Here is a 22,875-nt window from a genome sequence, read left to right on the forward strand (position 1 = left end):
GACCAAGTTCCTCCTAAAATTGCCTACGAAACGGTTGCTTTGTTCAAAAGTCACAACACACAAACACACGATCAAATAAAAAAAAACAAAGGAAAAGCTGACTGATTGTCTGACTGACTGATTGACTGACTGACTGACCGATCTAACGTAAAGCTCAAACCTGTGGACGGATTGGATTAAAATTTGGCATGCAGATATCTATTATGACTTAGACATCCAGTAACAAAGGATTTTTGAAAATTCAACCCCTAAGGGGGTAAATAGGGGTCGTAATGTTTGGTAGTCCACGTAGACAAAGTTGCGGGCTAGTTAAACACATTTTTTTAATGTCTGCAGGTTGGAGGTCGCCAGGGCAATCTGGACCGCGTGGTTGAACACTTCCTCGGTCCACGAGGCCTCTTCCGCACCAAGGAACCCCAAGAACTGTTCGATGAATTGAAGAACAAGATGTCAGAATCTGCTCAGAAAGCTGAGAAAAGTGTAAGAGGTCGCCGTTCCATCAAGAGCGAGGTCGACAACTTTGATAGACAGGTACGTTTATTTTATAACTTCCTGTGGGTAATGTCGCAGCGAAATGACATAAGTCGGGAGTACGAAGCGATTTGCCTCTTCGTTTTCATTTTGAACCGCTAGAACATGGAACACCCTTACAGCCTCAGTTTTCCCTTCCAATTTTAATGTACCTTCAAGTCAAGAGTGAATAGGCACCTTCTAGGCAAGTGCGTTATCCTAGGCTGCATCATCACTTGCCAGCAGGGCTGATTGCCAAGCGCTACCCTATAAATTAAAAAAAGGATGGTGAAGGAGGAACAAGTTCGCGCAGTTCTTGAGTACACTGTCCGAAGCATGTCCAATAAAAGACCGATATTTTTAAATTCAAATTCAAAATGTTTATTCAATTAAAAGGCAATATAGGCAAGTGGCATTGCGTCAAACTTTTGTGAAGTCTTCAGTTTTAAAATTTAACATTTATTTTGATTTTTAGGTGAAAGCCGAGTCAGCACCTTACAACAATGAGCTGGATTTAGATGTGTATGTCAAACTGTTCGGAACTGATGCTTTGTTCCTGTCGTTCGGTGACGGCAAAGGCTTTGATGCTAACGGCTTCCTTGATGAGTCTTTGAAGATGATGAACGAGGGCATGGACAAGATGAAACACTTCCAGGTAACTCCACGTAATATGATTACGGTATTCAGACTGTGGCCTAAACCTTTCTCATTCTGAGTGAAAACCCGTGCTCAGTAGTGGGCCAGTGATGAGTTGATCACGATCATGATGATGAGTCCCTATGACAAAGCATCCCGGATGGGTTTGAAACTAGTCGGACTTACATCGACCTAAATACATGAATATAGCCGTAACAACCTATACCTACCTACTTATAATAGAAATCACTCATGGTAGTTTAAACGTTAAAATGATGATGATGAAATCAAGTATTGCTTAATTTAATAGTTCAGCAATCGGCATCAAAATTATTATCTTTTATGGGGTCAGGTATAGGATTCTTGAAAAACATAATATTTACCAACACGCTTTATTTAATTGCAGCAAGAGCTCCGTGGACATCTTCTCTTCTTGGACGCCGAGTTGGCATACCCAACCTCCACTGGTCTCCCACTCAAACTGGACGCTATTGGTGCTGCCACTGGACGTGTAGATGTATCTTCCTCAATTGACATCCGATCATGCCTCAGAAACCCTGAATCCGCCAAAGTAGACATCAAGTTGATCCCAAGCACTGACGTTGAAATTTCTCTTATCATGCTCGTCGACGCAGGATCAGTAGCAACTGGTCTCAAAGTGATCACCAATCTCCACTCTTCTACTGGTGGTCACGTATCAGCTAAGGTCATTGAAAATGGCAACGGAATCGATCTACAATGGGGCCTGCCTCTCGATAAGCAAGAAATCCTCACAGCTTCCAGCGATATGGTATTCTTCACCGCTGAAAATGGACAACTAGAGAAGCGAACGCCTGTAACACCTGCGAGTGAAAAGAATGAGTACTCTGGTTGCTTTGACCAGCTGTCTCAAGTGCTGGGATTGACTTTGTGTGGAAAATTGACTTTGCCGTTCTCGTTCAATGGTAAGAAATGATATTACAGTTATCTCAAAATTAGTAGTTCTATCTATAGTTGCAATATGACAGCTTGCGCGGCCCATAAACTAAAGATTTAAATAAGTACACAAGCCCAGCTGGAATCTGTTTTGAATTTTCGTATCGACCTCAAAGTTTTTCAAAATAAAATATAGCCTATGTTACTCAGGAATAGTGTAGCTTTCCACTGGTGAAAAAATTTTCAAAATCGGGTCAGCAGTTCCAGAGATTACCCCCTACAAACAAACTTATAAACTTTAAATCTGTTCATAATCGTGAAGATGAAACTTTAGTTCGGTTAGAATTTTAAATGTAATGGCACAAGCCAAAGGACGATAAGTTCTGAAGCAATTTCTATTTATTGTTTTTTTTTTAAATATTTAAATAGCGGCTAAATGGGAAAGGGGGCTACCTGATCTTGAGTGATTACCCATGAACATTTGCACCAGATTACCCATGAGCACCAGATGAACCGACAATGCGTTGTCTTTGACGATTTTGCTTATCCATCCCTTTTAGTCTTGTTGTCTCTAAAAGTAGTTTTTTTCAGGTCCTAAATCCCGGAACTCAGTATCACAATACTTGTCTCACTACCCATTGGTGGGATCAACGAAGGTAAACCTTGTCTTGGAGAAAAATGACCTCAGAGGATACCATATCAAGGGAGTTCTCCGCAATGACCCCAAAGGTCGATACGGGGTCGAGCTGCTATTTGATGCTGAAGGTATAAAAAATAAAAAGATTTTTACTCAAATAATTTTTAGGGTTCCGTATCTCAAAAGGAAAAAGGAATCCTCAAATAGGATCACTTTGTTTCTATCTGTCTGTCGTGTCTGTCAAGAAGTTGTTAACCTAGAATCATTAAAGGCAGGTAGATACGTCTTATAGCACAAGTAAGTGAACACTCAGAATGTGATTTGGCCATAAGGCCACCGTGCTGGCCAAGTGTGGATTGACAGACTTTACACACCTTTGACAACATTAAAGAGAACTCTCAGGCATGCAGGTTTTCTCATGATGTTTTCTCTCACCGCTAAAGTTACGTAAGTAGTAGTAGTTTATAATATTTGTGTCTATGAATGCGTAGCTAAATTAATTTTGTTTTCAGGATCTAAGAACCGCCGCACCCAAATCTCGGCAGATTTAATAAATAACCAGGAAGAGAAAACAATACAGCTGAACTTGGAATCTCCTATCAAAACCTTGTACGGCCAATTCTCCGTTTACACCAAACCTAGTGAATATGCTCTTGTGATGAAAGCCAAGATGGACGAAGCTTCGTACTATGGCCGTGTCGGGTTGAACATCGAGGGAAATGACAGACGTCATGTTTACAAACCTGTTCTGGAGTACCAGGTGCCACAGAGCCCCAAAAAGAACATTCATGTTGATGGTCAAATCATAGAAGAGAAGACTGGCGCTGGTGTCAAATATACAGTCTCAGATGTTAAGGTAAGCATAAACGTCATATTGAAAACCCTTAATTAATCAAAAAAAAAATCAATTTTCAAAGTAAAATAACTCTACCAAGTGGAGTATCATAATATGAAAGGACTTTACCTGTACATTGTAAAACAGATTTTCGTTATTTTTATGCATAATAGTTTTTTGATTTATCATGCAAAATGTTGGAAAAAATACCCGAATACGGAACCCCTCGGTGCGCGAGTCTGACTCGCACTTGGCCGGTTTTTATATTGTAAATTATATTTTTTATTTTCCACAGTTCAACCTCCCAGAAAGCAACGAGCCTGTAACCCTAATGGGTCACTTCAGCAGGGAACCCAAAAAAATGGAAATGGACTTGAAAATGATGAAGGGACAACACAACGCGATGCTGTCCGCCTCCCTGGCCAACTACGACTTCAAAGCTGATTTCCGGAACACATTGAACCCTTATGTCAATTTCAAAATCAATGGCCACTTTGAAAATGTTGAAGGGGTGAGACAATTTGTTTAGTAAATCTTTTAGTCCGTTTTTCCTTAGTTTGCTTAAAAATTACTTATGTGTTTCTCGGAGAAACACATGCATGTACTATGTATGTATGTTTGTATCCAGATTTTGTGTGTTCACCGTAGCGCCTAAACTAACTGACTACCTAAATGGGCCGATTTTGATGAATGAGCTTTCAATTGAATCGTTGTAAAGTCCGGGTGGCATAGGCTATATTTTGTACGAAAAAAGTTGACCTTAACGGGTTTTATACATCAAAAAAAGTGAGGGTCTCCAAAAATTTTTTTTGCTATTGTATCGAGTGGGATATGAAATTAAAGAGGAGAAAATTTTGAGTTCATGAATATAATTAATTATTACTACAACATTAAAATATACCAAGCGACAGAAAAACAATTTCACTCTAATATTTCAGCGTGTATTAAATCAATCGTAGTCGGGTTTTGGTTTTCAACTTTATATTGTTATTCTACAGCTCAACCGCAACGAATTCGACATGTACTACAGTGAAGGCTGTTCCAACTCCAACTACCGAGTCACTTTGAGTCAGTTCTACAAACGCCAAGTAATCAACCAGAACTCTCAGATGAAAGGAATTAGTATCATCAGTAAAAACAAATGTAAGTATAATATTAACTATCCTTTGGCGTCGAGTCTGTTGAAAACTTTTTTAACGGTCTCCCTGGTGCAGTTGTATGCGCTGTGGTCTTATTAGTGGAAGGTCCCGGGTTATAATTTCTAAACTGGTCTGGTCTGGTGGGAGGCTTCGGCCTTGGCTAGTTACCACCCTACCGGCAAAGCCACACTGCCAAGCGATTAAGCGTTCCGGTACGATGCCGTGTAGAAACCAAAGGAGTATGGAATGAAAACTGCCATACCCCTTTCAGGTTAGCCCGCTTCCATCTTAGACTGCATCACCACTTACCACCAGGAGAGATCACAGTCAAGGGCTAACTTGTAATCGAATAAAAAAAAGCAAAACTATGTTACAGTAGGCAGTCTTTACTTAATATTACACTTAACAAACGTTCACTTTTTGTGTGTGTGTGTGACATATTTTTAAGGTATATTGTTTAAAAATGAAATTGGAACATTTTGTTTCAGTTGATTACCACTTACTACCTTTCAAACTAAAGTTCGACGTGGAACTCGATCCCAAGAAAGTTGACTTAGACGTTGGTGGACTTTACATGAACAGACAGGCAAGTCTTAAAGTTGATGGACGCACCCACATCAAGAAGGAAGGAGATTACAAGGTCAAATGGGCGATCAACTTTGACAAGCAAGCAGTTGAGGGCCTAGTGAAACGTGAAATAGAATCCCCTGATAAATCTAACCTGGAGAACTATATTGACTTCAAGAACCTTGGCAGATACGAGCTTTCTGGGGTCGTCCTTCACAGAATGAAGGCTAGCGATGTAAATGTTGGTGCTATTGGAAACCTCAAGATTACTGGTGCTGGGAAAAATGAGGATGTAAAGTAAGTGGAGCTTTCTAATTTTGTAGCAATGCGGCCAATTGGCTTCTTCTTCTAAATATTTAAAAGGAATAAGTCAATGACTGACTGATCTATCAACGCACAGCTCAAACTACTGGACTGATAGAGCTGAAAGGCATGCAGATAGCTATTATGACGCAGACATTTGCTAAGAAAGGGTTTTTGAATATTCAAGCCCTAAGAGAGTAAAATATGGGTTTTGAATTTGTTTAGTCCACATGGACGAAGTTGCGGACAACTTAGTTATTCCATGATTCGCTATTTTATAAAAAATAATAGCGAGCAAACGAGCAGGTGGGTCACTTGATGTTAAGTGATTAACTTGGGCGGCAGGCCCATGAACATTTGCAGCACCACAGGAACCGCAGATGCGTTGCCGGTCTTTCAGGAATGTACCGCCCCTTGAGTAACCCTGTTGTAATCTAGTGGGAACACCGTCAATTGGAGTTGATTCTACAGTTTGCACAGTTCCTCAGTTGTTCCACAATTTCATCTCAAAGACAAGTTAGGAGACAATTCTAATGGTCCATAATAATTCTTTCCCAGATTCGACGTTGGTTACATCGAGACCGCCAAACTGAGCTCCTCGCACGCCACTGTCTCCAGCTCCAAGGGAGAACTGCTTAACTTCTTGCTGAAGATCAACACCGGTGCCAACACCAATGGTCAACTCAAGCTGAACCTCAAGGACGCCATCGCAGCCAATGGCCAGTTCCAAGTTACCGACAACGATGGAAAAGGAAATGGCAACATCATGGTCCACTTTAAAATGGTAAGCTTAAACGATTGGTATTCCTGCGCTCATTCAGCCGGCAGGGATGATGGATTGACGCTGGTTCCCTGGGAACGAAGACGGGCCCTAATATGGGACGGAATGTGCGTTGGCACATTGGCCCCGTGTCATATCAGGGAGACAGCATCAAGACCGGAACGCATCAGAAATGGCTGAAAACGATAATCGGTGCAAGTATGCATCTCTTATCGAGAGTTACATTTTTAATCCGTTTGCTGTGAAGACCCTGGGGCAATGGAGTCTTAGTGCTAAAAAAATTACGAGACGTTTTAACGCGATTAATAGCCTCTTCTGGTGACAAGGGCTGGTACATTTTTTGCGCACAGAATCAGCCTGGCTGTCCAATTATTTTAGCATGGGGATCGCGATTTAAAATCCTCTGCATTTTCCCGACATAGCTCTTGCCTTGCTCGATTTGCCACAACATGATAAAGTTGGATCATTTTAAAATGACTTATATTACGAAAAGTGTCATTTATTGTTTAATATTTTGCCAGTTAGCAGACTATTTATTCGGAGACCTTAAAGTACCTTCAAAGCTTTTAGCCAAAATCGTATTCATGTATTCTTCATACAAAATAGACTAAAACACTTTTTGTCAAGAAACATTTTTCACCAAGTAGTTTTTCTTCCACAGGTTGATCGCGTGATCAAGGGAGATGTTAAGTTTGTAGTCAAGGATCCAACGTACAATGCTGATGTGGACCTCTTCCTCAACTTTGGCAAGAACGACAATGACAAGATACATTTCAGTACCAACAACAAAAGAACTGAGAAACTACTTGATAGCAAGTAAGTAAATTGTTTCCACCTGACCCTCGTTCACACACATCCGATTCTTAGTGGAATTAGGAACGTAAGAGTTGTCACTAATTTTTCTGATCTCTTTCAGGAACAAACTGGTATACGACAGCAAAACCACAGAACTGAACCTTCATGGAGACTATCAGGATCTTGGCAAGAACCACGCCAGTGTGGAAGTCGTCCTACCTGATGAACGGTGCTTGAGCTTGAAGATCGATAGAGAATTCACTGAGAAAGATAATGTGAGAATTAATTTTAATATTTCCTAAAACACAAAAACGTTTCTACATATGACCGTTATAGACTTTGAAACCATCCAACCGATGTCCCCTAAACCGGTTTCATTAGAAAGGCACTAATGCAAAGATTGTATTACGTTTTTTTTGCGTAGTAGCACACGCTGGGTGTCAGCTAGTTTTATTATAAAAGTTCAAACAGAAATTGTCAGAAGCTGTCAACTGTTTCTCGGTAGAATCAGCGGCCAGTAAAGTATGAAATAATACGAAACACCTCGCAACACTTCATAATGTTTTCTATCTCGTTCTCTCGCGAGCTAAATCCTACAGATGTATTTGCATGTCTCTTTTTAGGGTCGGGTTTTCGTTTCATTGAGTTTCAAATCACTAAAGAGATTTTTACTTCAAAATCTTTCTATTTCTATTTCTGGATAATGTTCAAAAATAATGATATTTTTGTGTGCAGGTGGTAAATGGCCGTGCCGAGGCAATCTTCTCCGACGCAACAAAGCGTGGTGGGCCAGCCTCCACTATCAAGTACAAGGCTAAGGTCACTAACACCAACTGGGACAAGGAAACCATTGATTTGGAAGGCCAAGTGGAACTGAACGTCCAGGGCGGCAAGAACCTCCTCAACACATTCAGCTTGAAGAACGTTCCTAAAGGACCGAAGAGCGATATTGCTTTCAGGGTAATTTATTGTTTTAAACTTATAGAGTATCTATCTCTTAGCAATCCTATTTTAGCTTTCTTGTTAACGCGATACAAAAATTGAACCTAAGAACCCTTAAAAAAAATAGTAGGTACATTATAATCCAGGGCGGAAATAAAGTAATTTCCAGTTGAGTAATAATGGGAGGATGAGGCGAAGCCGAGGAGATCCCAAGTGAATTTAAAACGACGACGTGGTGGCAACTGAGTCCATGTAACTTAAAGACGTTTACATTTTTGGTTTTCAGAACGAAATAAGCGGTACCATGCTTCCAAAGAAAGGTATTGTCGATGTGACTGCAACTTATACGGAAGGCGATACCATTGATGATAACTACAGAGTCAAAATGAGCTACGGTGATGATTTAGCTATGGAAATGTTTGGAAAGTACCAAGTCAACCTGCCTAGTAAGGCAGAGAAAAAGTAAGTTAATGTTAATTTTAATAAATTACTAGTTTAATGAAACTTATACAAAGAGTCAGAAATGACAGTGACAGAGCTGTGTGGTGTGTCTTACACAATCTTGAGACTAGAAAATTGATTTCAAGGACATTTCTACGCCACGGGGTAATGTAATGGGGTTATTGTGGATAGTAGACAAAATCTTAAGTTTAAATCTGGTCAACAGTTGAGGTCAGTTGATTTTAGCATTAGATTTAGGTTTAAAGATATTTATTCTCATAAAAGACATCAGTAAATTACATGAGAACTTAATTTATGAAATTATTAACAAACTTCGCTATACGCATTAAAGATTTTATACAAGAACTAGCTGATGCCCGCGACTTCGTCCGCGTGGATTTAGATTCCATCCCATCAGTCTTGGTGGTCAGGTCCCCTGCAGCAACAGGATTGAGGAGTTGGAATCCAATTTTTTTATGAAACAATGTCGCAAAGTTCTTATTGATTAAAAAAAAAAATTACGCAAATCGGTTCAGAAATCTCGGAGATTTCGGTGTAAATAGGTAAAAAACACAACTCCCTTTTTGAAAGTCGGTTAAAAAAGTAGCCTATGTTACGCCCTGGTCAATCCTCTACTTGTCAGTGAAAGTCCCGTCAAAATCGGTTCAGCCGTTCCGAAGATTAGCCTTTTCAAACAGACAGACAGACAGACAGACAAAAATTTAAAAAACGTGTGATTCAGTTAAGGTATCGTTCAAATAACCCTATGAGCTTAATATGAGGCAGTTATTTCGAAATTACAGACAGACACTTCAATTTTATTTATTAGTATAGATTAAGAGTTCTCTACGTTTTTCTAAAGAATGCGTAAACAACCTTTTGTTATAATCTTAAACCAGTTAGAACACAATAAATTATAGTTTTTATTTTACGATTGATAGAGTGTACGTCTCAGACGAATATTGGTTTCAGTTTTGCTATGCATCATAACCCAGCAATAAATACGTGGAATACTGCAAGGAAATATCCTGGGGCCTTTTCTATTCTTAATATTTGTTGATGGCTTACCTGCTTCTATTCTTCTCTGTCGTATTACAAGTTACTGAGGGTCATGACCCTTTTTCTATAAAATCATAATGGTAGGAGTTTTTTTGGGACAGTAATATAATGAACTCCCAAACCCTTCTTATTCTTCTAGGTATAGAAAAATTATACTAAATCCGTTTCAATGTTGATTTTTTTTCTTATAAACAGGTACGTCGAAGACAGCACTGTTACCCTAAGACTGCCATTCGAGACAGCACATGATATCAAGTGGGTTTCCAAATTTGCTTACAACCAGCCCGAAAACCAAGCCGCTGAAGTAAGTTTACAACTAACTATATCTAATTTGAGGAACGAATTTGAAGCCAAGAGGCCTTTGCATAGGTAAAGTTAAGCCAAAGATGAAGCATTGGTCTAAAAGTTACGCCAAAAAAATTGTGAATCTCACTGATAAAATAGGAACAAAATGAAATCAAATTTTGAACCGTATTTTTGAAATTAATTGAAATTCTTTTATTTTGGAAAACATAATACAAATAGATTTAAATCGATTAAATATGACTGATGTATAAATTAATTAATAGTTTTAATTAATTAATTAGTTACTGCTCAAAAGTCAAATAATTTGAAAAAACTCTTAAACTATACTAAAATTAATAAAATGTTTGCTAATTTACTTTTAGGTTAACATTCTACAATCCGTACAAGTGAATGCTGATCTCTTCAAAGTAGAGTCGAACGGAAAGTATGACCGGAAGAATGGTAACACCAAGCTGAAGGTTATCCTACCACATGTGGATCCCGTCAACATTGATGCCCAATACAAAATCGATGACACTAGTGAGTATTATTTTAGTCTACTTATTGGAAACAAACCAGACAAATTTTATTATAAATTTATTTTAAAATATTTGCTGAATGGTGTTACCAGGAATTAGTAAATTAAAAAAAATTGATATCAATATTGTGTTTTTCAGTAAGTTACCTCAAAATTATTGTTAAAAAGAAAATGCCCGCGACTTCGTCCGCCTGGATGTAGGCCTCTGAAGATCCCGTGGGAACTGTTTGGTTTTGCGGGATAAAAAGTTGTTTATGTCAATAACATGGACGCAAGCTACCTCGGTACCAAACTTCATACAAATCGGTTGAGCGGATGGCTCTTTAGGAATCCCTTGGGAACTCTTTGATTTTTCGGGATAAAAAGTAGCCTATGTCCGTACCCGGGATATAAACTAACTCTGTACCAAATTTCGTCAGAATCAGTTAAGCTGTTGGCCGCGAAAAGGTAGCAGACAGACACACTTTCACATTTATAATATTATATACATCGATGATTAGTATGGATAGTATGGATTTATGATACATATTCCGGTTATCATCACTAACTTCTTATAATACCGTAAAACATAAGACTCGAAATCTCGTTCTCTTAATCGAGTTGTATGTGGAATGATCTGGGATCACATTATTGATTAATGGAAAGGGGTCATGACCCTCATCAATGAGGAATTGTATTCCTGCAGACACAGAATCATTAAAACTAAGAACCGAAATTGTATTCTTAGTTGATTGATATGCGGAAGAATCTGTGTGCATACCTACCATATTATCATCCCAGAAATTATTCTGTCAATGCATGTTTAGTCTAAAACCAGCGTAATTGACATTTTTTTTTTCATTAATAACTACCGAAAAATACTGATAAATTATTAACAAAAGAAATATTCCAACTGTCTCTCTTTGTTTTGTAGAGGACAGAACATCAGGAGCGGTAAACGTCAATGCGCACTACGGTAAGGGCAAGACCACTTCCCTCTCGATACAAGGCGCATCCAACCAGAAGGAACTCGACCTGAAGTTCTTGGTCAACTCTCCACAGAACGAGAAGTTCAAGAAGATGGAAATCAACATGAACGCCAAGGTGACAAATTTATTTTAACCCATTTTTAGAGTTCCGTACCCGAAGGATGCCAATTGGAACCTATTACTAAGTCTCCGTTGTCCATCCATCCATCCGTTTGTCTGTCAGCGGGCTGTATCTCGTGAACCATAATAGGTAGAGAATTGAAATTTTCGCTATTGCCGCTATATAACAACAAATTATAAAAATTTCGATTCACCGTACAAGTTTAAAAAAGTGTTATTTTTATACGACGATACGGAACCTATCGTGTGTGTGTCCGACTCGAACTTGACCAGTTTTTTTTAATTCTTTATTCCTACAGAACCCATCTCCCGACACATTCAACACCCTTATCGTAATTGACGCCGACGGTCGGGTCTACAAATCGGAAGGTCTCGTCGTCTACTCTTCTTCTCAGCCTGTGTTTGATCTCAAATATAGCAGCCCCGCGTCACCTAAGCCAGCAAGGTAAATTTTAGAAAATATTTATGTACCTACTCAGATATAAAAGTCCCTAAATAAATAAAGAAAAAAAACCTAGCTAGTTTCTATTTCAATCCTTTCTATACTTTCAGTCTAACTATCTATGTAACTGTCTTCTTTTTGATTACCTACTAAATTTATTTTGTTGTGTACATTTACATAAATTGCATTTAAAAAATGACTAACATTTAAAAATAAATAATTTCTTTCATAGGTTGTACTTCAAAGGAATCGCACCGAGATCAACGCAAGGACGCATGGAGGTCAAGATAGAAAATGTCAGGAACTTCGACCTGGACTCTACATTCGAAGTTAACTTTGATAAGGATCTGATCGTCAAATTCCACGCTAATGCGCCCACTCTTGATCTGAAGAACTACAACGTAGATATTTCAAGCAAGGACGCTGGAAGTGGCAAGCGATTGGAATTCCAAGCTATGAATGATAATAAGAACGTGCTGAGTGGAAGGTATGACTTATTTATTACCTTTATTACCTCTAATACAGCTGTTTATCCGAGAAACAAGGCTCGCACAAGGTAGAGTTGTATATTGTATGTATAGGAGCAAAATAGGAGAAAACAATAGTAATAACACTGTCTATGATAGAAATCACAAACAAAATAGGACCTAAAGTTACCCTTGAGGAGCACCCCTAGCTATTGCTAATCTGGAATACTTCACATCACTGATTTTTTTGTTTAAATTACTAAAATAAAACGCAATAAGACCCAAGCATTTCCAACAACGTGTTTAATTTCATAGTGTCATAACGAAGAAAGTCTAATATTAAACACAATAAAATGCCTTGGAGAAATTGAAGTCCTTTAATTTCACAGGTTTTTATGACTCATCTTATATTTATTTCTTGTCCTTAGTACATCGTTCATCAGCAAACAAGAAGGGCCAAAGACTATCATCGAAGGTTCTGGTACCCTGAAGGTCAAAGACGAACAGAAACCAGCCAACTTCAAATACATCCGCACCATTCTCACTGAAGGCAACGAACAAGGAGTCGAGGTTAGATTCTTTCATTACTATTTTATCTTCTCTTGTATCTGAGGATTCTAAATACTGATTCATCTATGACATCTCTGACTCTAGTATTAATTCTCGTGTGATCAGATGAATAGCTTCAACCACTGCAATTTACTAACTTGCCAAAGCTGCATAAAATCACTAACCCGTGCTAAAAAATGGCTTTTACTTGGATTTGAATCTTAAATTCTTGACTGGGTGTGTATGAATACTTATGTAGGACTAAACTGAAGTGGTATTCAATTTTCCACGCACATTTAGGTGATTCCTAAACTGATCTCTATGGTACTTTAATTTGACAGGAACGATTGCGATAGAGTTAGGTATCTATCGCAATGATGCCATAGAAATTTCTGTAGCTCAAGCCAGTTTCAATTCTAGAATGTATTTCATTCTTCAACTTCTACAGACGTTCATCAACGTAGCGTACGGAGAGCGCAACCACGTGGCGGAGTTTCGCATCACCAACCTGGAGTACAAGACCTCGTACGTCTACTGCGAGGAAAAGAAGCAGTGTGCTCATGCTGAAGTCAACGCCAAACTTATCACCACCAGTAAGTATGCCTTACATCTTATGATGCCTACGACTTCGTCTGCGTGGATTTAGTTTTTTTTTAAATTCTCTGGGAACTTTTTGATTTTCCAGGATAAAAAGTTGCAAGCTACCTCTGTACCAAATTTCACATAAATCGGTTAAACAGATGGGCTTTTAAGAATCCCGTGGGAACTCTTTGATTTTCGGAGATAAGAAGTAGCCAGCTATGTCCTTCCCCAAGATGTAAGCTAACTCTGTACCAAATCTCATCAAAATTGGTTAAACTGTTGGACCGTGAAAAGGTAGCAGAAAAGATAGACAGACAGACAGACACACTTTCGCATTTATAATATTAGTATGGATCAAGGCAGGTTGATCATCTTCAATTTCTAACTTGGTTTTATTCAGAAATTGCATTTGAAAACATTCCTTTTGAGGTACGGAACTCTAAAAATCAAAAAAATCTTGACGGAACCTGCGCGCCTTAAAGTTTTCCTCAATGTTTTCGAGGTGTGCGAAGTCTGCACTTGGCCAGCGATGGGTTAAGATTTATTTTCTTCTGATGATCCTTGTTGTTTCCAGAACCTGGTTGTGTCCAACATCAGTTCAACGCTGGTTTCGACCTCCGCAAGCTTGGATTAAACACGGAGTTCGGTCTTCAAGTGGCCAACGAATTCTCAGACAAGACCTTCCCTCAGTACGACATGAACTTGCACGTGAACAGGGAGAATAAGAAGTACCACTTCCATGTCTACAGCCAGCCTGAACACGGCAGTACGTATCTATACCTACCTATCTTTTATTTTGTACAATTGCACTGCAGTTAACATGATGCCTAAATGCTTTTTAACCCCCGACCCAAAAAGAGGGGTGTTATAAGTTTGATTTAGGTATGTATGTGTGTAGGTATCTGGTATATGTCTGTGGCACCGTAGCTCCTAAACTAATGATCCGATTTTAATTTAGTTTTTTGGTTTGAAAGGTGGCTTGATCGAGAGTGTTCTTAGCTATAATTCAAGAAAATCAGTTCAGCCATTTGAAAGTTATCAGCTCTTTTCTAGTTACTGTAACCTTCACTTGTCGGGGGTGTTATGAATTTTTAATTTACACTTATTTACGTTAGAGCAACGACATGTGACAATGTGGCTTGCTACTAATGGAAACACTAATTTTTTAGCCCTAAGGAGTTTACAGCAGTTTTATGGCGAGAGATATGGCATATAATATTACAAATTGTATCAAAAAACATTTAGTTACTTAACCAACCATTTTCCTTTATTTGACTAATTTCTGCTGTCCCGATTTTTTTCTTTTTTTACAATAAAATGATCTTTACATGAAACTGAATCGATCGGCACTTAAAAAAAAATTATGGACATCTCACGCTTGACCAAAAAATTGAGTATGCCAAGATTGTTTTCACAAAAAAAGAGCTGAAGTTTTCTTAGACAGTTTCCCTGTCCTATGGTTTCGGATTTCCCCACACTCTCTCAGTTAAGAACCTCCTCCTTTTTGAAGTCGGTTAAACTATATCGTCGGTATATGCGCTATTTTTTGTGTCTGAACAAGTTTGCTGACCACCGTGCCTAAATTAATCATCTTCTGTTCCAGAATTCCCAGCTGGTATCGTCCTGACGTTCCCCCAAAGGGTCATCGCTTTAGAATCCGTCGTCCGCTACCCCACCAACAAAAACCTCCCCTTCCCCGTCAGCGGAGAGATCTCCCTCTACCCGGACAAGAACAAACCCCAAACCAAGTCCGCTGCAAGGTTCAACTTCGACATCACTGGCAATGACAAACAAGGAGAGGCCTCTGCGTTGATTGGATTTAGCCACCCGAGGATTGGAAAGGTCAGTTGTGATAATACTTATCCCTTGTAACACGTTGTACTAATAGAGAAACAAAAAAAATAAAGTTTTATCCATACTTCTAGTATACTGATATTATAAATGCGGAAGTGTGTCTGCCTGTCTGTCTGCTAGCTTTTCACGGCCCAACATTATGACCAATTTTGATGAAAACAGAGTTAGCTTACATCCCGGGAACGCACATAGGCTACTTTTTATCCCGGAAAATCAAAAAATTCCCACTGGATTCTTAAAGGTCCATCCGTCTAACCGATTTATATGAAATTTGGTACAGAGGTAACATGCGTCCCGGAAATTGACACCGGCAACTTTTTATCCCGGATTTTTTTTCGGGGTTTTTGAAAAATCTAAATTTCTTATACGATGGTGCTGAATCCTTCGTGTGCGAGTCCGACTCACACTTGACTGATTTTTTACAGGAAGCTTTAATCAAGTTCCGAGGATCTCTAAACCGACCAAACGACAATACCATCAAGATTGAAACCAACGGTGTCATCTCACACTCCTGCCTCGGCAATGTAAGTACAGACAGAAGTTACTTTTTAAGTTAGTAGATTTTTTTACTTCTATTATTGTCTTATCCCTACTTTACTTCACTACTACTACTTCTACTACTTCACTGTGACGCGGCTGCTTTGAATCGTTCCGTACACATTTTTAAACGACAAATATTTTCCTGCAGAAATTACTCCTATTTTTATGTTCAAAATTGAAAAATATTTATCCTTTACGCCTAAGGCGTAAGGATTAATGACCTCATTAATCGCTTTTCGTACAGCGTGACATTAATAATTAATTTTGTTAAAAAATCATGATTTTTTAAATTATTCTCTCTCTAATAATAATTTCTACCCCTATACAAAACATCACATTATTTTTTTACTAAGTCCAAGACCCTATTGGAAATGTTGTTCGCAAAAGATGAATCTACTACTTATATCATAACTTGTACAATGTAGGTACATATGTGTACTCATTGTGTATGTATTTTTTCTGGTTATAGGATCGCGAAGCCAAATTCTTCTTGGAAGTTAACCCTGTCCACATCAAATTATTGGTAAGGAATAACTTTTTTGTTTGTTTTGGAAATCTCACTAGTTTCACGGATTGATTTTTCAAATTTTTTGCATTTATCCAAAGTTATAAAAAAACACATCTTACAATCCTTGGCTCCAGTTTAAACTACGTGGGTTTATATGCTGGAGTCCCACTTAATATTTAAAACCTTACGCTTCAAACACCGTGCAAGAATACTATTAAAATGTTCCTTTCAGCTGGACACTCCACTGGTGAAGGTCATCGACCTGGAAGGCTCAGCGACGGCTAAGGACAACCTGCAGCAAGCAGACCTGGTGTTCAGTCTTCTTGAAGGCAAACCAGTCACAATGTACGCCGTGGCTAAGGACTTCCAGTACTATGAATTCACTACTGGCTACAAAGGTATGTCTTAAATAATATATTTTATAACTAGATAATGCCCGCGACTTCGTCCGCGTGGATTTAGGTTTTTAAAGATCCCGTGGGAACTGTTTGATTTTCCAGGATAAAATGCCTATGTCAATTACTGGGACGCAAGCTACCTCGGTACCAAACATACAAATCGGTTAAGCGGATGGGTTTTTAGGAATCACGTGGGAACTCTTTGATTTTCCGGGATAATCCCGTATATACCCATACCCCTAATACCGCCGAGTTTCTTGCTGGTTCTTCTCGGTAGGAACGGCATTCCGAACCAGTGGTAAATTCTTTGACGATCCAAAAGCACTTGTAAAAGTCTATTTGAATAAAAATCTATTCTATTCTAATAAAAACTGCCATTATTATATCATAGGTTGGTTCAACTAATAAAGCAAATTCTATTCAATTTATTTAACTCGTCGTTTTGTTTTCAGATGAATCCGAACGCAAGCTGTCCGTTGTCGCCAACCTGAACCCAGAGAAGCGCGTGGACGTGTCCGTGGACATCGTCCTCCACAAGAACAAGAAGAACATCGTCCACGGCGCCCTGTTCATCGAAGACAACCTCGTCAAGTCCGACTATGGCGCTTCGAAGGACAACTTCAACTACTTCGTGGTAAGTCGAGAGTGAACAGGCATCTTCTAGGCAACCGCGCTTGATCTTAGGCTGCATTATCACTTGCCAGTAGGTGTGATTGCAGCCAAGCGCTAGTCTGTAAATTAAATAAATAGCCTCATAAGTTTGGTGGTCGCCACAGTGACAAGAAGAAGACGCTTCTCACTCATACAAAGACATCGATACGAACCGAAACCGCAAGCCACTCACAACGCTTTGCACGACGGTTTTGCAATAGCAGCACGAGTATCTAACTTAAAGGCTTAAGTGCAAGTAGGATACGCAAATCTGAATCGCACTAACGGAGCGTTTAGAAATCTGCATTATAGAAGTTTCAACATGTAACCATTGGCCCAGCTGGCGTTACCGAGTAAAGACAAACGTACCAACGGAGATCTTCCGCTCGGTGGGAGATCTCCGTTGGTACGGTCGAGCCTATACACCGCTCCCGTACATAAGCATGGAGCTCCTCTCAGAATGACAATGATTTAGGCATTACTCCACCATGCTCGCGTAGTGCAGATTAACAGAACATTATGGAAAACTGCCATAAAGGTTTCCTTGCGATGCTTTCCTTCATCATTAGCATAACTCTGTAATTTTATTTTTAATAACTTGAGATACCTAAAGTCTGCTTCTGATTCTTGATACTGATTAAATATTTCTTCCACAGGGTGCATTCAAGAAGGACCTAAGTGTGCTACAAGAGCGTATCAAGAATATTGGTGAAAAAGCAAATGAGGACGTCAAAAATACATTAAAGCGAATCGAGCCAACATACAAACAGCTAGAACAAGCGTACAGGGACGACTTCGAGAAGCTGGCCCAGGATATCTCTAATGACAAGGCTCTGAAGGAGATCTCGGAAGCTATGTAAGTAATCTTACGTTTTCGTCCAAAGACACACGACCTAGCAGCTGTAATGTGGTTTAAAATAAAGACTAGACGTTAGTTGGTTAGCCTACATTTTCTAAAAATATTGATTTCGGTTTATAAAATCATATAATGAATTTTATAATTCATTTTAAAGATTTCACTTCATAATATATTCAAAATGCACGAAGCTGTAGCCGCCATGATAAATTTCGACTGTGACATCATATAGATTGTAGTTGTATGTATGTACTTCATTAAGAAGTATGAATCCGTGTGAAGCCATAACAACTCAACAAAACAAAATAGCAGCCAGCGTTTTCGCGGAAAAATTTATTTACTTAAATGCATTTTTATTGTATTTATTGATCGAGTAATATTTTTGTGAGATTTTTGTCACCTTAGAATCAAATTAAGACACTTTTCAAAAAAGGGGCAAAATACCCTATTCTAAAATATGTAGGTATGCACTCTACCTGGGGTTCCATCGGGGGTGTTCCCACTAGATTATAACATGGGGTTATTCAAGGGGTGGACCAACAAATTCCTAAAAGGCCGGCAACGCATTGGCGGTACCTCTGGTGCTGCAAATGTTCATGGGCGATGGTTATCACTTAACATCAGGTGACCCGCCTGCTCGTTTGCTGGCTATTTTATTATATAAAAAACTTGTTTGTTAAAGGCACGTGTTCGCCAAAGTGATTGCGAAGCTGATCGACGATATCGTGACCGCCTTCAAGCCAATGGCCGACAAGCTCGCCGAAACCGTCTCGTCGCTTAGCAAGAAGATTGTCGAAATGTACGAGAAACAGGTAAGCTAAATAATTTTACCTAGATTTTCTGTGAACCTGCTTTTTAGGGTTCAGTACCCGAAGAGTGAAAGTGGCCTAGTGGCTATTACTAAACCCCCGCTGTCCGTCCGTCCGTCCATATGCCTGTCTGTCTGTCAGTGGGCTGTATCTCGTGAAGCGCGTAATAGGTAGAGAGTTGAAATTTTGACAGAGCATTTATTTCTAATGCCGCTATAACAACATATAATAAAAATTTCGAAATGACGATAAAAATATAAAAATTTAAGTGTTATTTCTGTACGATGATAAGGAACCCTTCGTGGAACACCTCGATAAAAGATGGCGACTTTAGAACAGCTGTTCTGTTTGGCAGCCATTTGAAGATTTGTCTCTCAAGTAACCAACCAACCAACCAACTCTATAGAATCTTCTTTTGTTTGTGGGTTTTCCATTTATCTTGTTTGTCCATCATCCAGATCGCCCCAGGCTTGAAGCAGCTATACTCCAACGTAGCAGATCTGGTGATGACCTACTTCGATGGCATCCTCGACGCGGCGGCTCACTTTACTGCCATGATCATGGACTTCTTCGAAAAGCACAAGTCTGAGCTGCAAGAGCTCACTAACATTTTCACTGAAATCTTCAAAGGTATGCACTCCTCACTAGGTATGGATTCCTCACTTACTTACTCCCTCCCTAATTAATCTTCAAAGGTATGGGCTTGTTCTCGCTCTTTGTCTACATCTTGCTTTAATATCACCATCATCATACATTTCTTTGAGAGACTCAAGTCGAACTGCAAGAGCTCACCAACATCTTCCTCTCTTACTTACCTACTCCCTCCAAGCATAGCTCTCTCCATGCATCGCGCGCTGAGTGACTGAGCTTTCTTATGAGGCCCATAGTAATCGAATATCTTTGCTGCAAACTATAAAGTTGTTCTCTTTACAGACCTCACTCGCATCGTGGTCGCTCAGCTCAAGGAATTGCGCTTTAAATCTGCCGCATTCATATCTGAACTATCTGAACAGATCAAGGAGATGCCCTTCGTTGCCTTCCTCAAAGACAAGGTATGGATATTTTGAATTCACCCTAAAACTACAGGTTGTAATTTAATGGCTAGCAAAAATGAAGACAGGTGACAGTACTGATGATTACTGATAATGACAAAAAAAAACGAAAAATAAATTTTAAAATTCTTCTTCTTTAAATTTTAATTTAAAAAACTTCTTCTCTTTTTCCACAGTGGCAAGAGTTAGCAGTACCAGAACAGTTCCTGGGCCTCATGAACGACGCCTACCACGCGGCGCGTGAGGTCATGCCCACTGAAGAGGCCAAGACCTTCCTCGATGTCCTTCGCAATTATGCCCAAAAGGTCTGTATCTATAGGAATGAATAAATAGGGTTGATGATGTTGGGAAAGGCTGAGTGGATAAATTGCAACACTTATTTTTTTTTTAATTCACTATAGGCAAGCGCTTGACCACAATCACACCTGATGGAAATGGATGACGTGGCCTAAGATGGGACACGTTTATCTAGAAGATGCCTATTCACTCATCAGAGGTCACCACTAGGTTATCATCCATCAATTCTCACTTAACTCCATATTATTATTCAATATCCTTCTCTTATATTACTCTTCTCCTTCCAACAGAAATTGCGTCAAGAGAAGTTCGACGAACAGAAGGAACTCAGGATTGTCTACGAGAAACTGGTTGCTGCCGTCACCTCCCTGGTGCAGTACGTGCGTCAGACCGCAGGACAATACGGCATTTCCTACCCCACTATCGGCTTTGTAAGAACACAATTAGATTAATTTCTCACCTATTTTAACCTCGTGGGTTGAATTTTCAATATTCCTTTCTTAGAGGATGTAACTTACGTCCTAATAGCTATCTGCATGCCAAATTTCAGAACGATCAGTCTAGTAGTTTCAGCTGTGCTTTGATAGATCAGCCAGTTAGTTAGTCAGTCAACTTTCTTCTGATTCTGAACAGTCTTAATAGCTATATTCATGCCAAATAGCCCGATCCATCCAGTAATTCTTCCTCTTTCACATAGTTTCGATAATTACATTGAAAATACTCAAAGTACCTACACATTACAGTCATATTGAAAAAGGTCGGATTTCAGTCGACTTGAGCTGTGCGTTGATAGATCAGTCAACCAGTCACATTTTTCTTTTACATATTTAGAAAATATACCTACTTAATATACCCTTGTATTTCTCAGGCTAACTTCCAAGGCTTCTCGCCAATATCGCTGCCCTCGTTCAAGGGCTCAGCTGGCTTGAGCCTCATCACGCAGGCTCTCCAGGGTGACTTCATGAACCCATTGACTCTGATCAAGGCCTACAGACCAAGAAGCCTGAACCCACTCGACGAGGTTCCAGCTAAGAGTAAGTAAACTTTTGAAAACTATTGTTGCTGTAGTGATAAGTTATTTGCTTGATTAACATTTGAAGCTTCTACCGGATCTGACTAAATATTTGATAATACATTTAATTAAATTCCGATACAAGTTAGCTCTTGACAGTGACCTAGCTGGTGTTAAGTTTTGATGCAGTCTAATATAGAAGCGTGCTGTTGGAAAGCCTATGGCAAGTTCAATAAGTCCAATACCCTTGATTAGTTTTTACGCGGCACCGTATCTACCGGAACGCTAAATCGCTTGGCGCGATGGTAAATCCTGAAGCCTCCCACCAGACTAGACCAGAGACAATTTACAAATTCCCAAACTGCCCCTGCTAGAACCTCCTACTTATAAGACACAGCTCCCACCACTGCGCCAGGGAATTCGTCAAATTATCTTACTCTATTGGTAATAATTTGTCCACAGTGCGTGCAGTCATCGTCAATGGCATGCACATCTTCACATTCGACGGCCGCCACCTCACCTTCCCTGGCACGTGCCGCTACGTGCTGGCGCACGACCACGTCGACCGCAACTTCACCCTTATCAGCCAGCTGCAGAACGGACATCCCAAAGCCATCATCCTGGAAGACAAGAGCGGCATCACTATCGAGCTGAAGGAGAACGGACAAGTGAGTATACTAAACCGTACTATAGTTCCAGACTAGGTCAGACGACATCAAACGAGTCGCAGGGAACCACTGGATAGTGGTGCTGTAAGACCCTGGCATGAGAAAGTCTCTATAAGAGATCTAAGTTCAGCTGTGGAGTGTATGGGTTGATGAATAATGATGATAATTCCAGAGAATTATCACGACTTTTATCATCAGCCAATACTAAAATGGATATCCTAAAACTACCCTGGAAAATAAAAGCGGCAGATTCAGCAGAAAGAAAATAAACAGCTAAAACATTTACGGTGCGCATGGTTGTAAGCTAGGATAAGAAGAACTTCCAGGTTGATGTTATGCTCAGGAAGGTGAGAACCTACGTTACATTGGTGATGACGTAAATCTATAATTTTTCAGCATTTGTTAAATCGAAAACTTGTAATAGGAGTCTGGATTTTGAAGTGTCTTACAGATTTTATGGTGAAATTGGGAAATTCTTGTAAAAGCGACTCAACCACAATCACTTAAATTATAAAACTATGACGATGCTAATTCCCATGTTTTTCACCAGGTTGCTCTGAATGGTGCGAACCACGGTTACCCAGTTATCGAGAAGGAGGTGTTCGCATTCAGGGAGGCTAAGGGACGCATCGGTATGGGATCGCTGTACGGAATTATGGTCTTCTGTACCAGCAAACTTGAGGTAAGCATATTTAAAGATAACTTATTTTGAAACTGGT

At 39.4% G+C, this 22,875-nt stretch overlaps 1 protein-coding gene across 1 annotated transcript in view; it reads left to right on the forward strand.

Moving 5' to 3' along the window:
* Nucleotides 1–22,875, forward strand: part of LOC123877291 (apolipophorins) — a 51,095-nt gene that overhangs the window by 20,865 nt on the left and 7,355 nt on the right. Inside the window, exons 15-49 of the mRNA XM_045923914.1 lie at nucleotides 337–531; nucleotides 986–1,165; nucleotides 1,553–2,090; nucleotides 2,653–2,826; nucleotides 3,211–3,554; nucleotides 3,829–4,044; nucleotides 4,532–4,676; nucleotides 5,161–5,536; nucleotides 6,101–6,326; nucleotides 6,985–7,139; nucleotides 7,240–7,393; nucleotides 7,854–8,078; nucleotides 8,347–8,522; nucleotides 9,756–9,864; nucleotides 10,229–10,385; nucleotides 11,297–11,466; nucleotides 11,771–11,916; nucleotides 12,146–12,400; nucleotides 12,809–12,950; nucleotides 13,378–13,522; nucleotides 14,086–14,277; nucleotides 15,115–15,353; nucleotides 15,791–15,889; nucleotides 16,375–16,428; nucleotides 16,646–16,811; nucleotides 17,264–17,445; nucleotides 18,119–18,318; nucleotides 19,001–19,130; nucleotides 19,586–19,757; nucleotides 20,061–20,179; nucleotides 20,356–20,484; nucleotides 20,767–20,907; nucleotides 21,345–21,510; nucleotides 21,951–22,156; nucleotides 22,707–22,838. Of these exons, the coding sequence (XP_045779870.1) occupies nucleotides 337–531; nucleotides 986–1,165; nucleotides 1,553–2,090; nucleotides 2,653–2,826; nucleotides 3,211–3,554; nucleotides 3,829–4,044; nucleotides 4,532–4,676; nucleotides 5,161–5,536; nucleotides 6,101–6,326; nucleotides 6,985–7,139; nucleotides 7,240–7,393; nucleotides 7,854–8,078; nucleotides 8,347–8,522; nucleotides 9,756–9,864; nucleotides 10,229–10,385; nucleotides 11,297–11,466; nucleotides 11,771–11,916; nucleotides 12,146–12,400; nucleotides 12,809–12,950; nucleotides 13,378–13,522; nucleotides 14,086–14,277; nucleotides 15,115–15,353; nucleotides 15,791–15,889; nucleotides 16,375–16,428; nucleotides 16,646–16,811; nucleotides 17,264–17,445; nucleotides 18,119–18,318; nucleotides 19,001–19,130; nucleotides 19,586–19,757; nucleotides 20,061–20,179; nucleotides 20,356–20,484; nucleotides 20,767–20,907; nucleotides 21,345–21,510; nucleotides 21,951–22,156; nucleotides 22,707–22,838 (6,555 nt within the window). The remainder of the gene's footprint in view (nucleotides 1–336; nucleotides 532–985; nucleotides 1,166–1,552; nucleotides 2,091–2,652; nucleotides 2,827–3,210; nucleotides 3,555–3,828; nucleotides 4,045–4,531; nucleotides 4,677–5,160; nucleotides 5,537–6,100; nucleotides 6,327–6,984; nucleotides 7,140–7,239; nucleotides 7,394–7,853; nucleotides 8,079–8,346; nucleotides 8,523–9,755; nucleotides 9,865–10,228; nucleotides 10,386–11,296; nucleotides 11,467–11,770; nucleotides 11,917–12,145; nucleotides 12,401–12,808; nucleotides 12,951–13,377; nucleotides 13,523–14,085; nucleotides 14,278–15,114; nucleotides 15,354–15,790; nucleotides 15,890–16,374; nucleotides 16,429–16,645; nucleotides 16,812–17,263; nucleotides 17,446–18,118; nucleotides 18,319–19,000; nucleotides 19,131–19,585; nucleotides 19,758–20,060; nucleotides 20,180–20,355; nucleotides 20,485–20,766; nucleotides 20,908–21,344; nucleotides 21,511–21,950; nucleotides 22,157–22,706; nucleotides 22,839–22,875) is intronic.

This window comes from Maniola jurtina, chromosome 23 (genome assembly GCF_905333055.1).
Source record: "Maniola jurtina chromosome 23, ilManJurt1.1, whole genome shotgun sequence".
NCBI lineage: Eukaryota > Metazoa > Arthropoda > Insecta > Lepidoptera > Nymphalidae > Maniola > Maniola jurtina.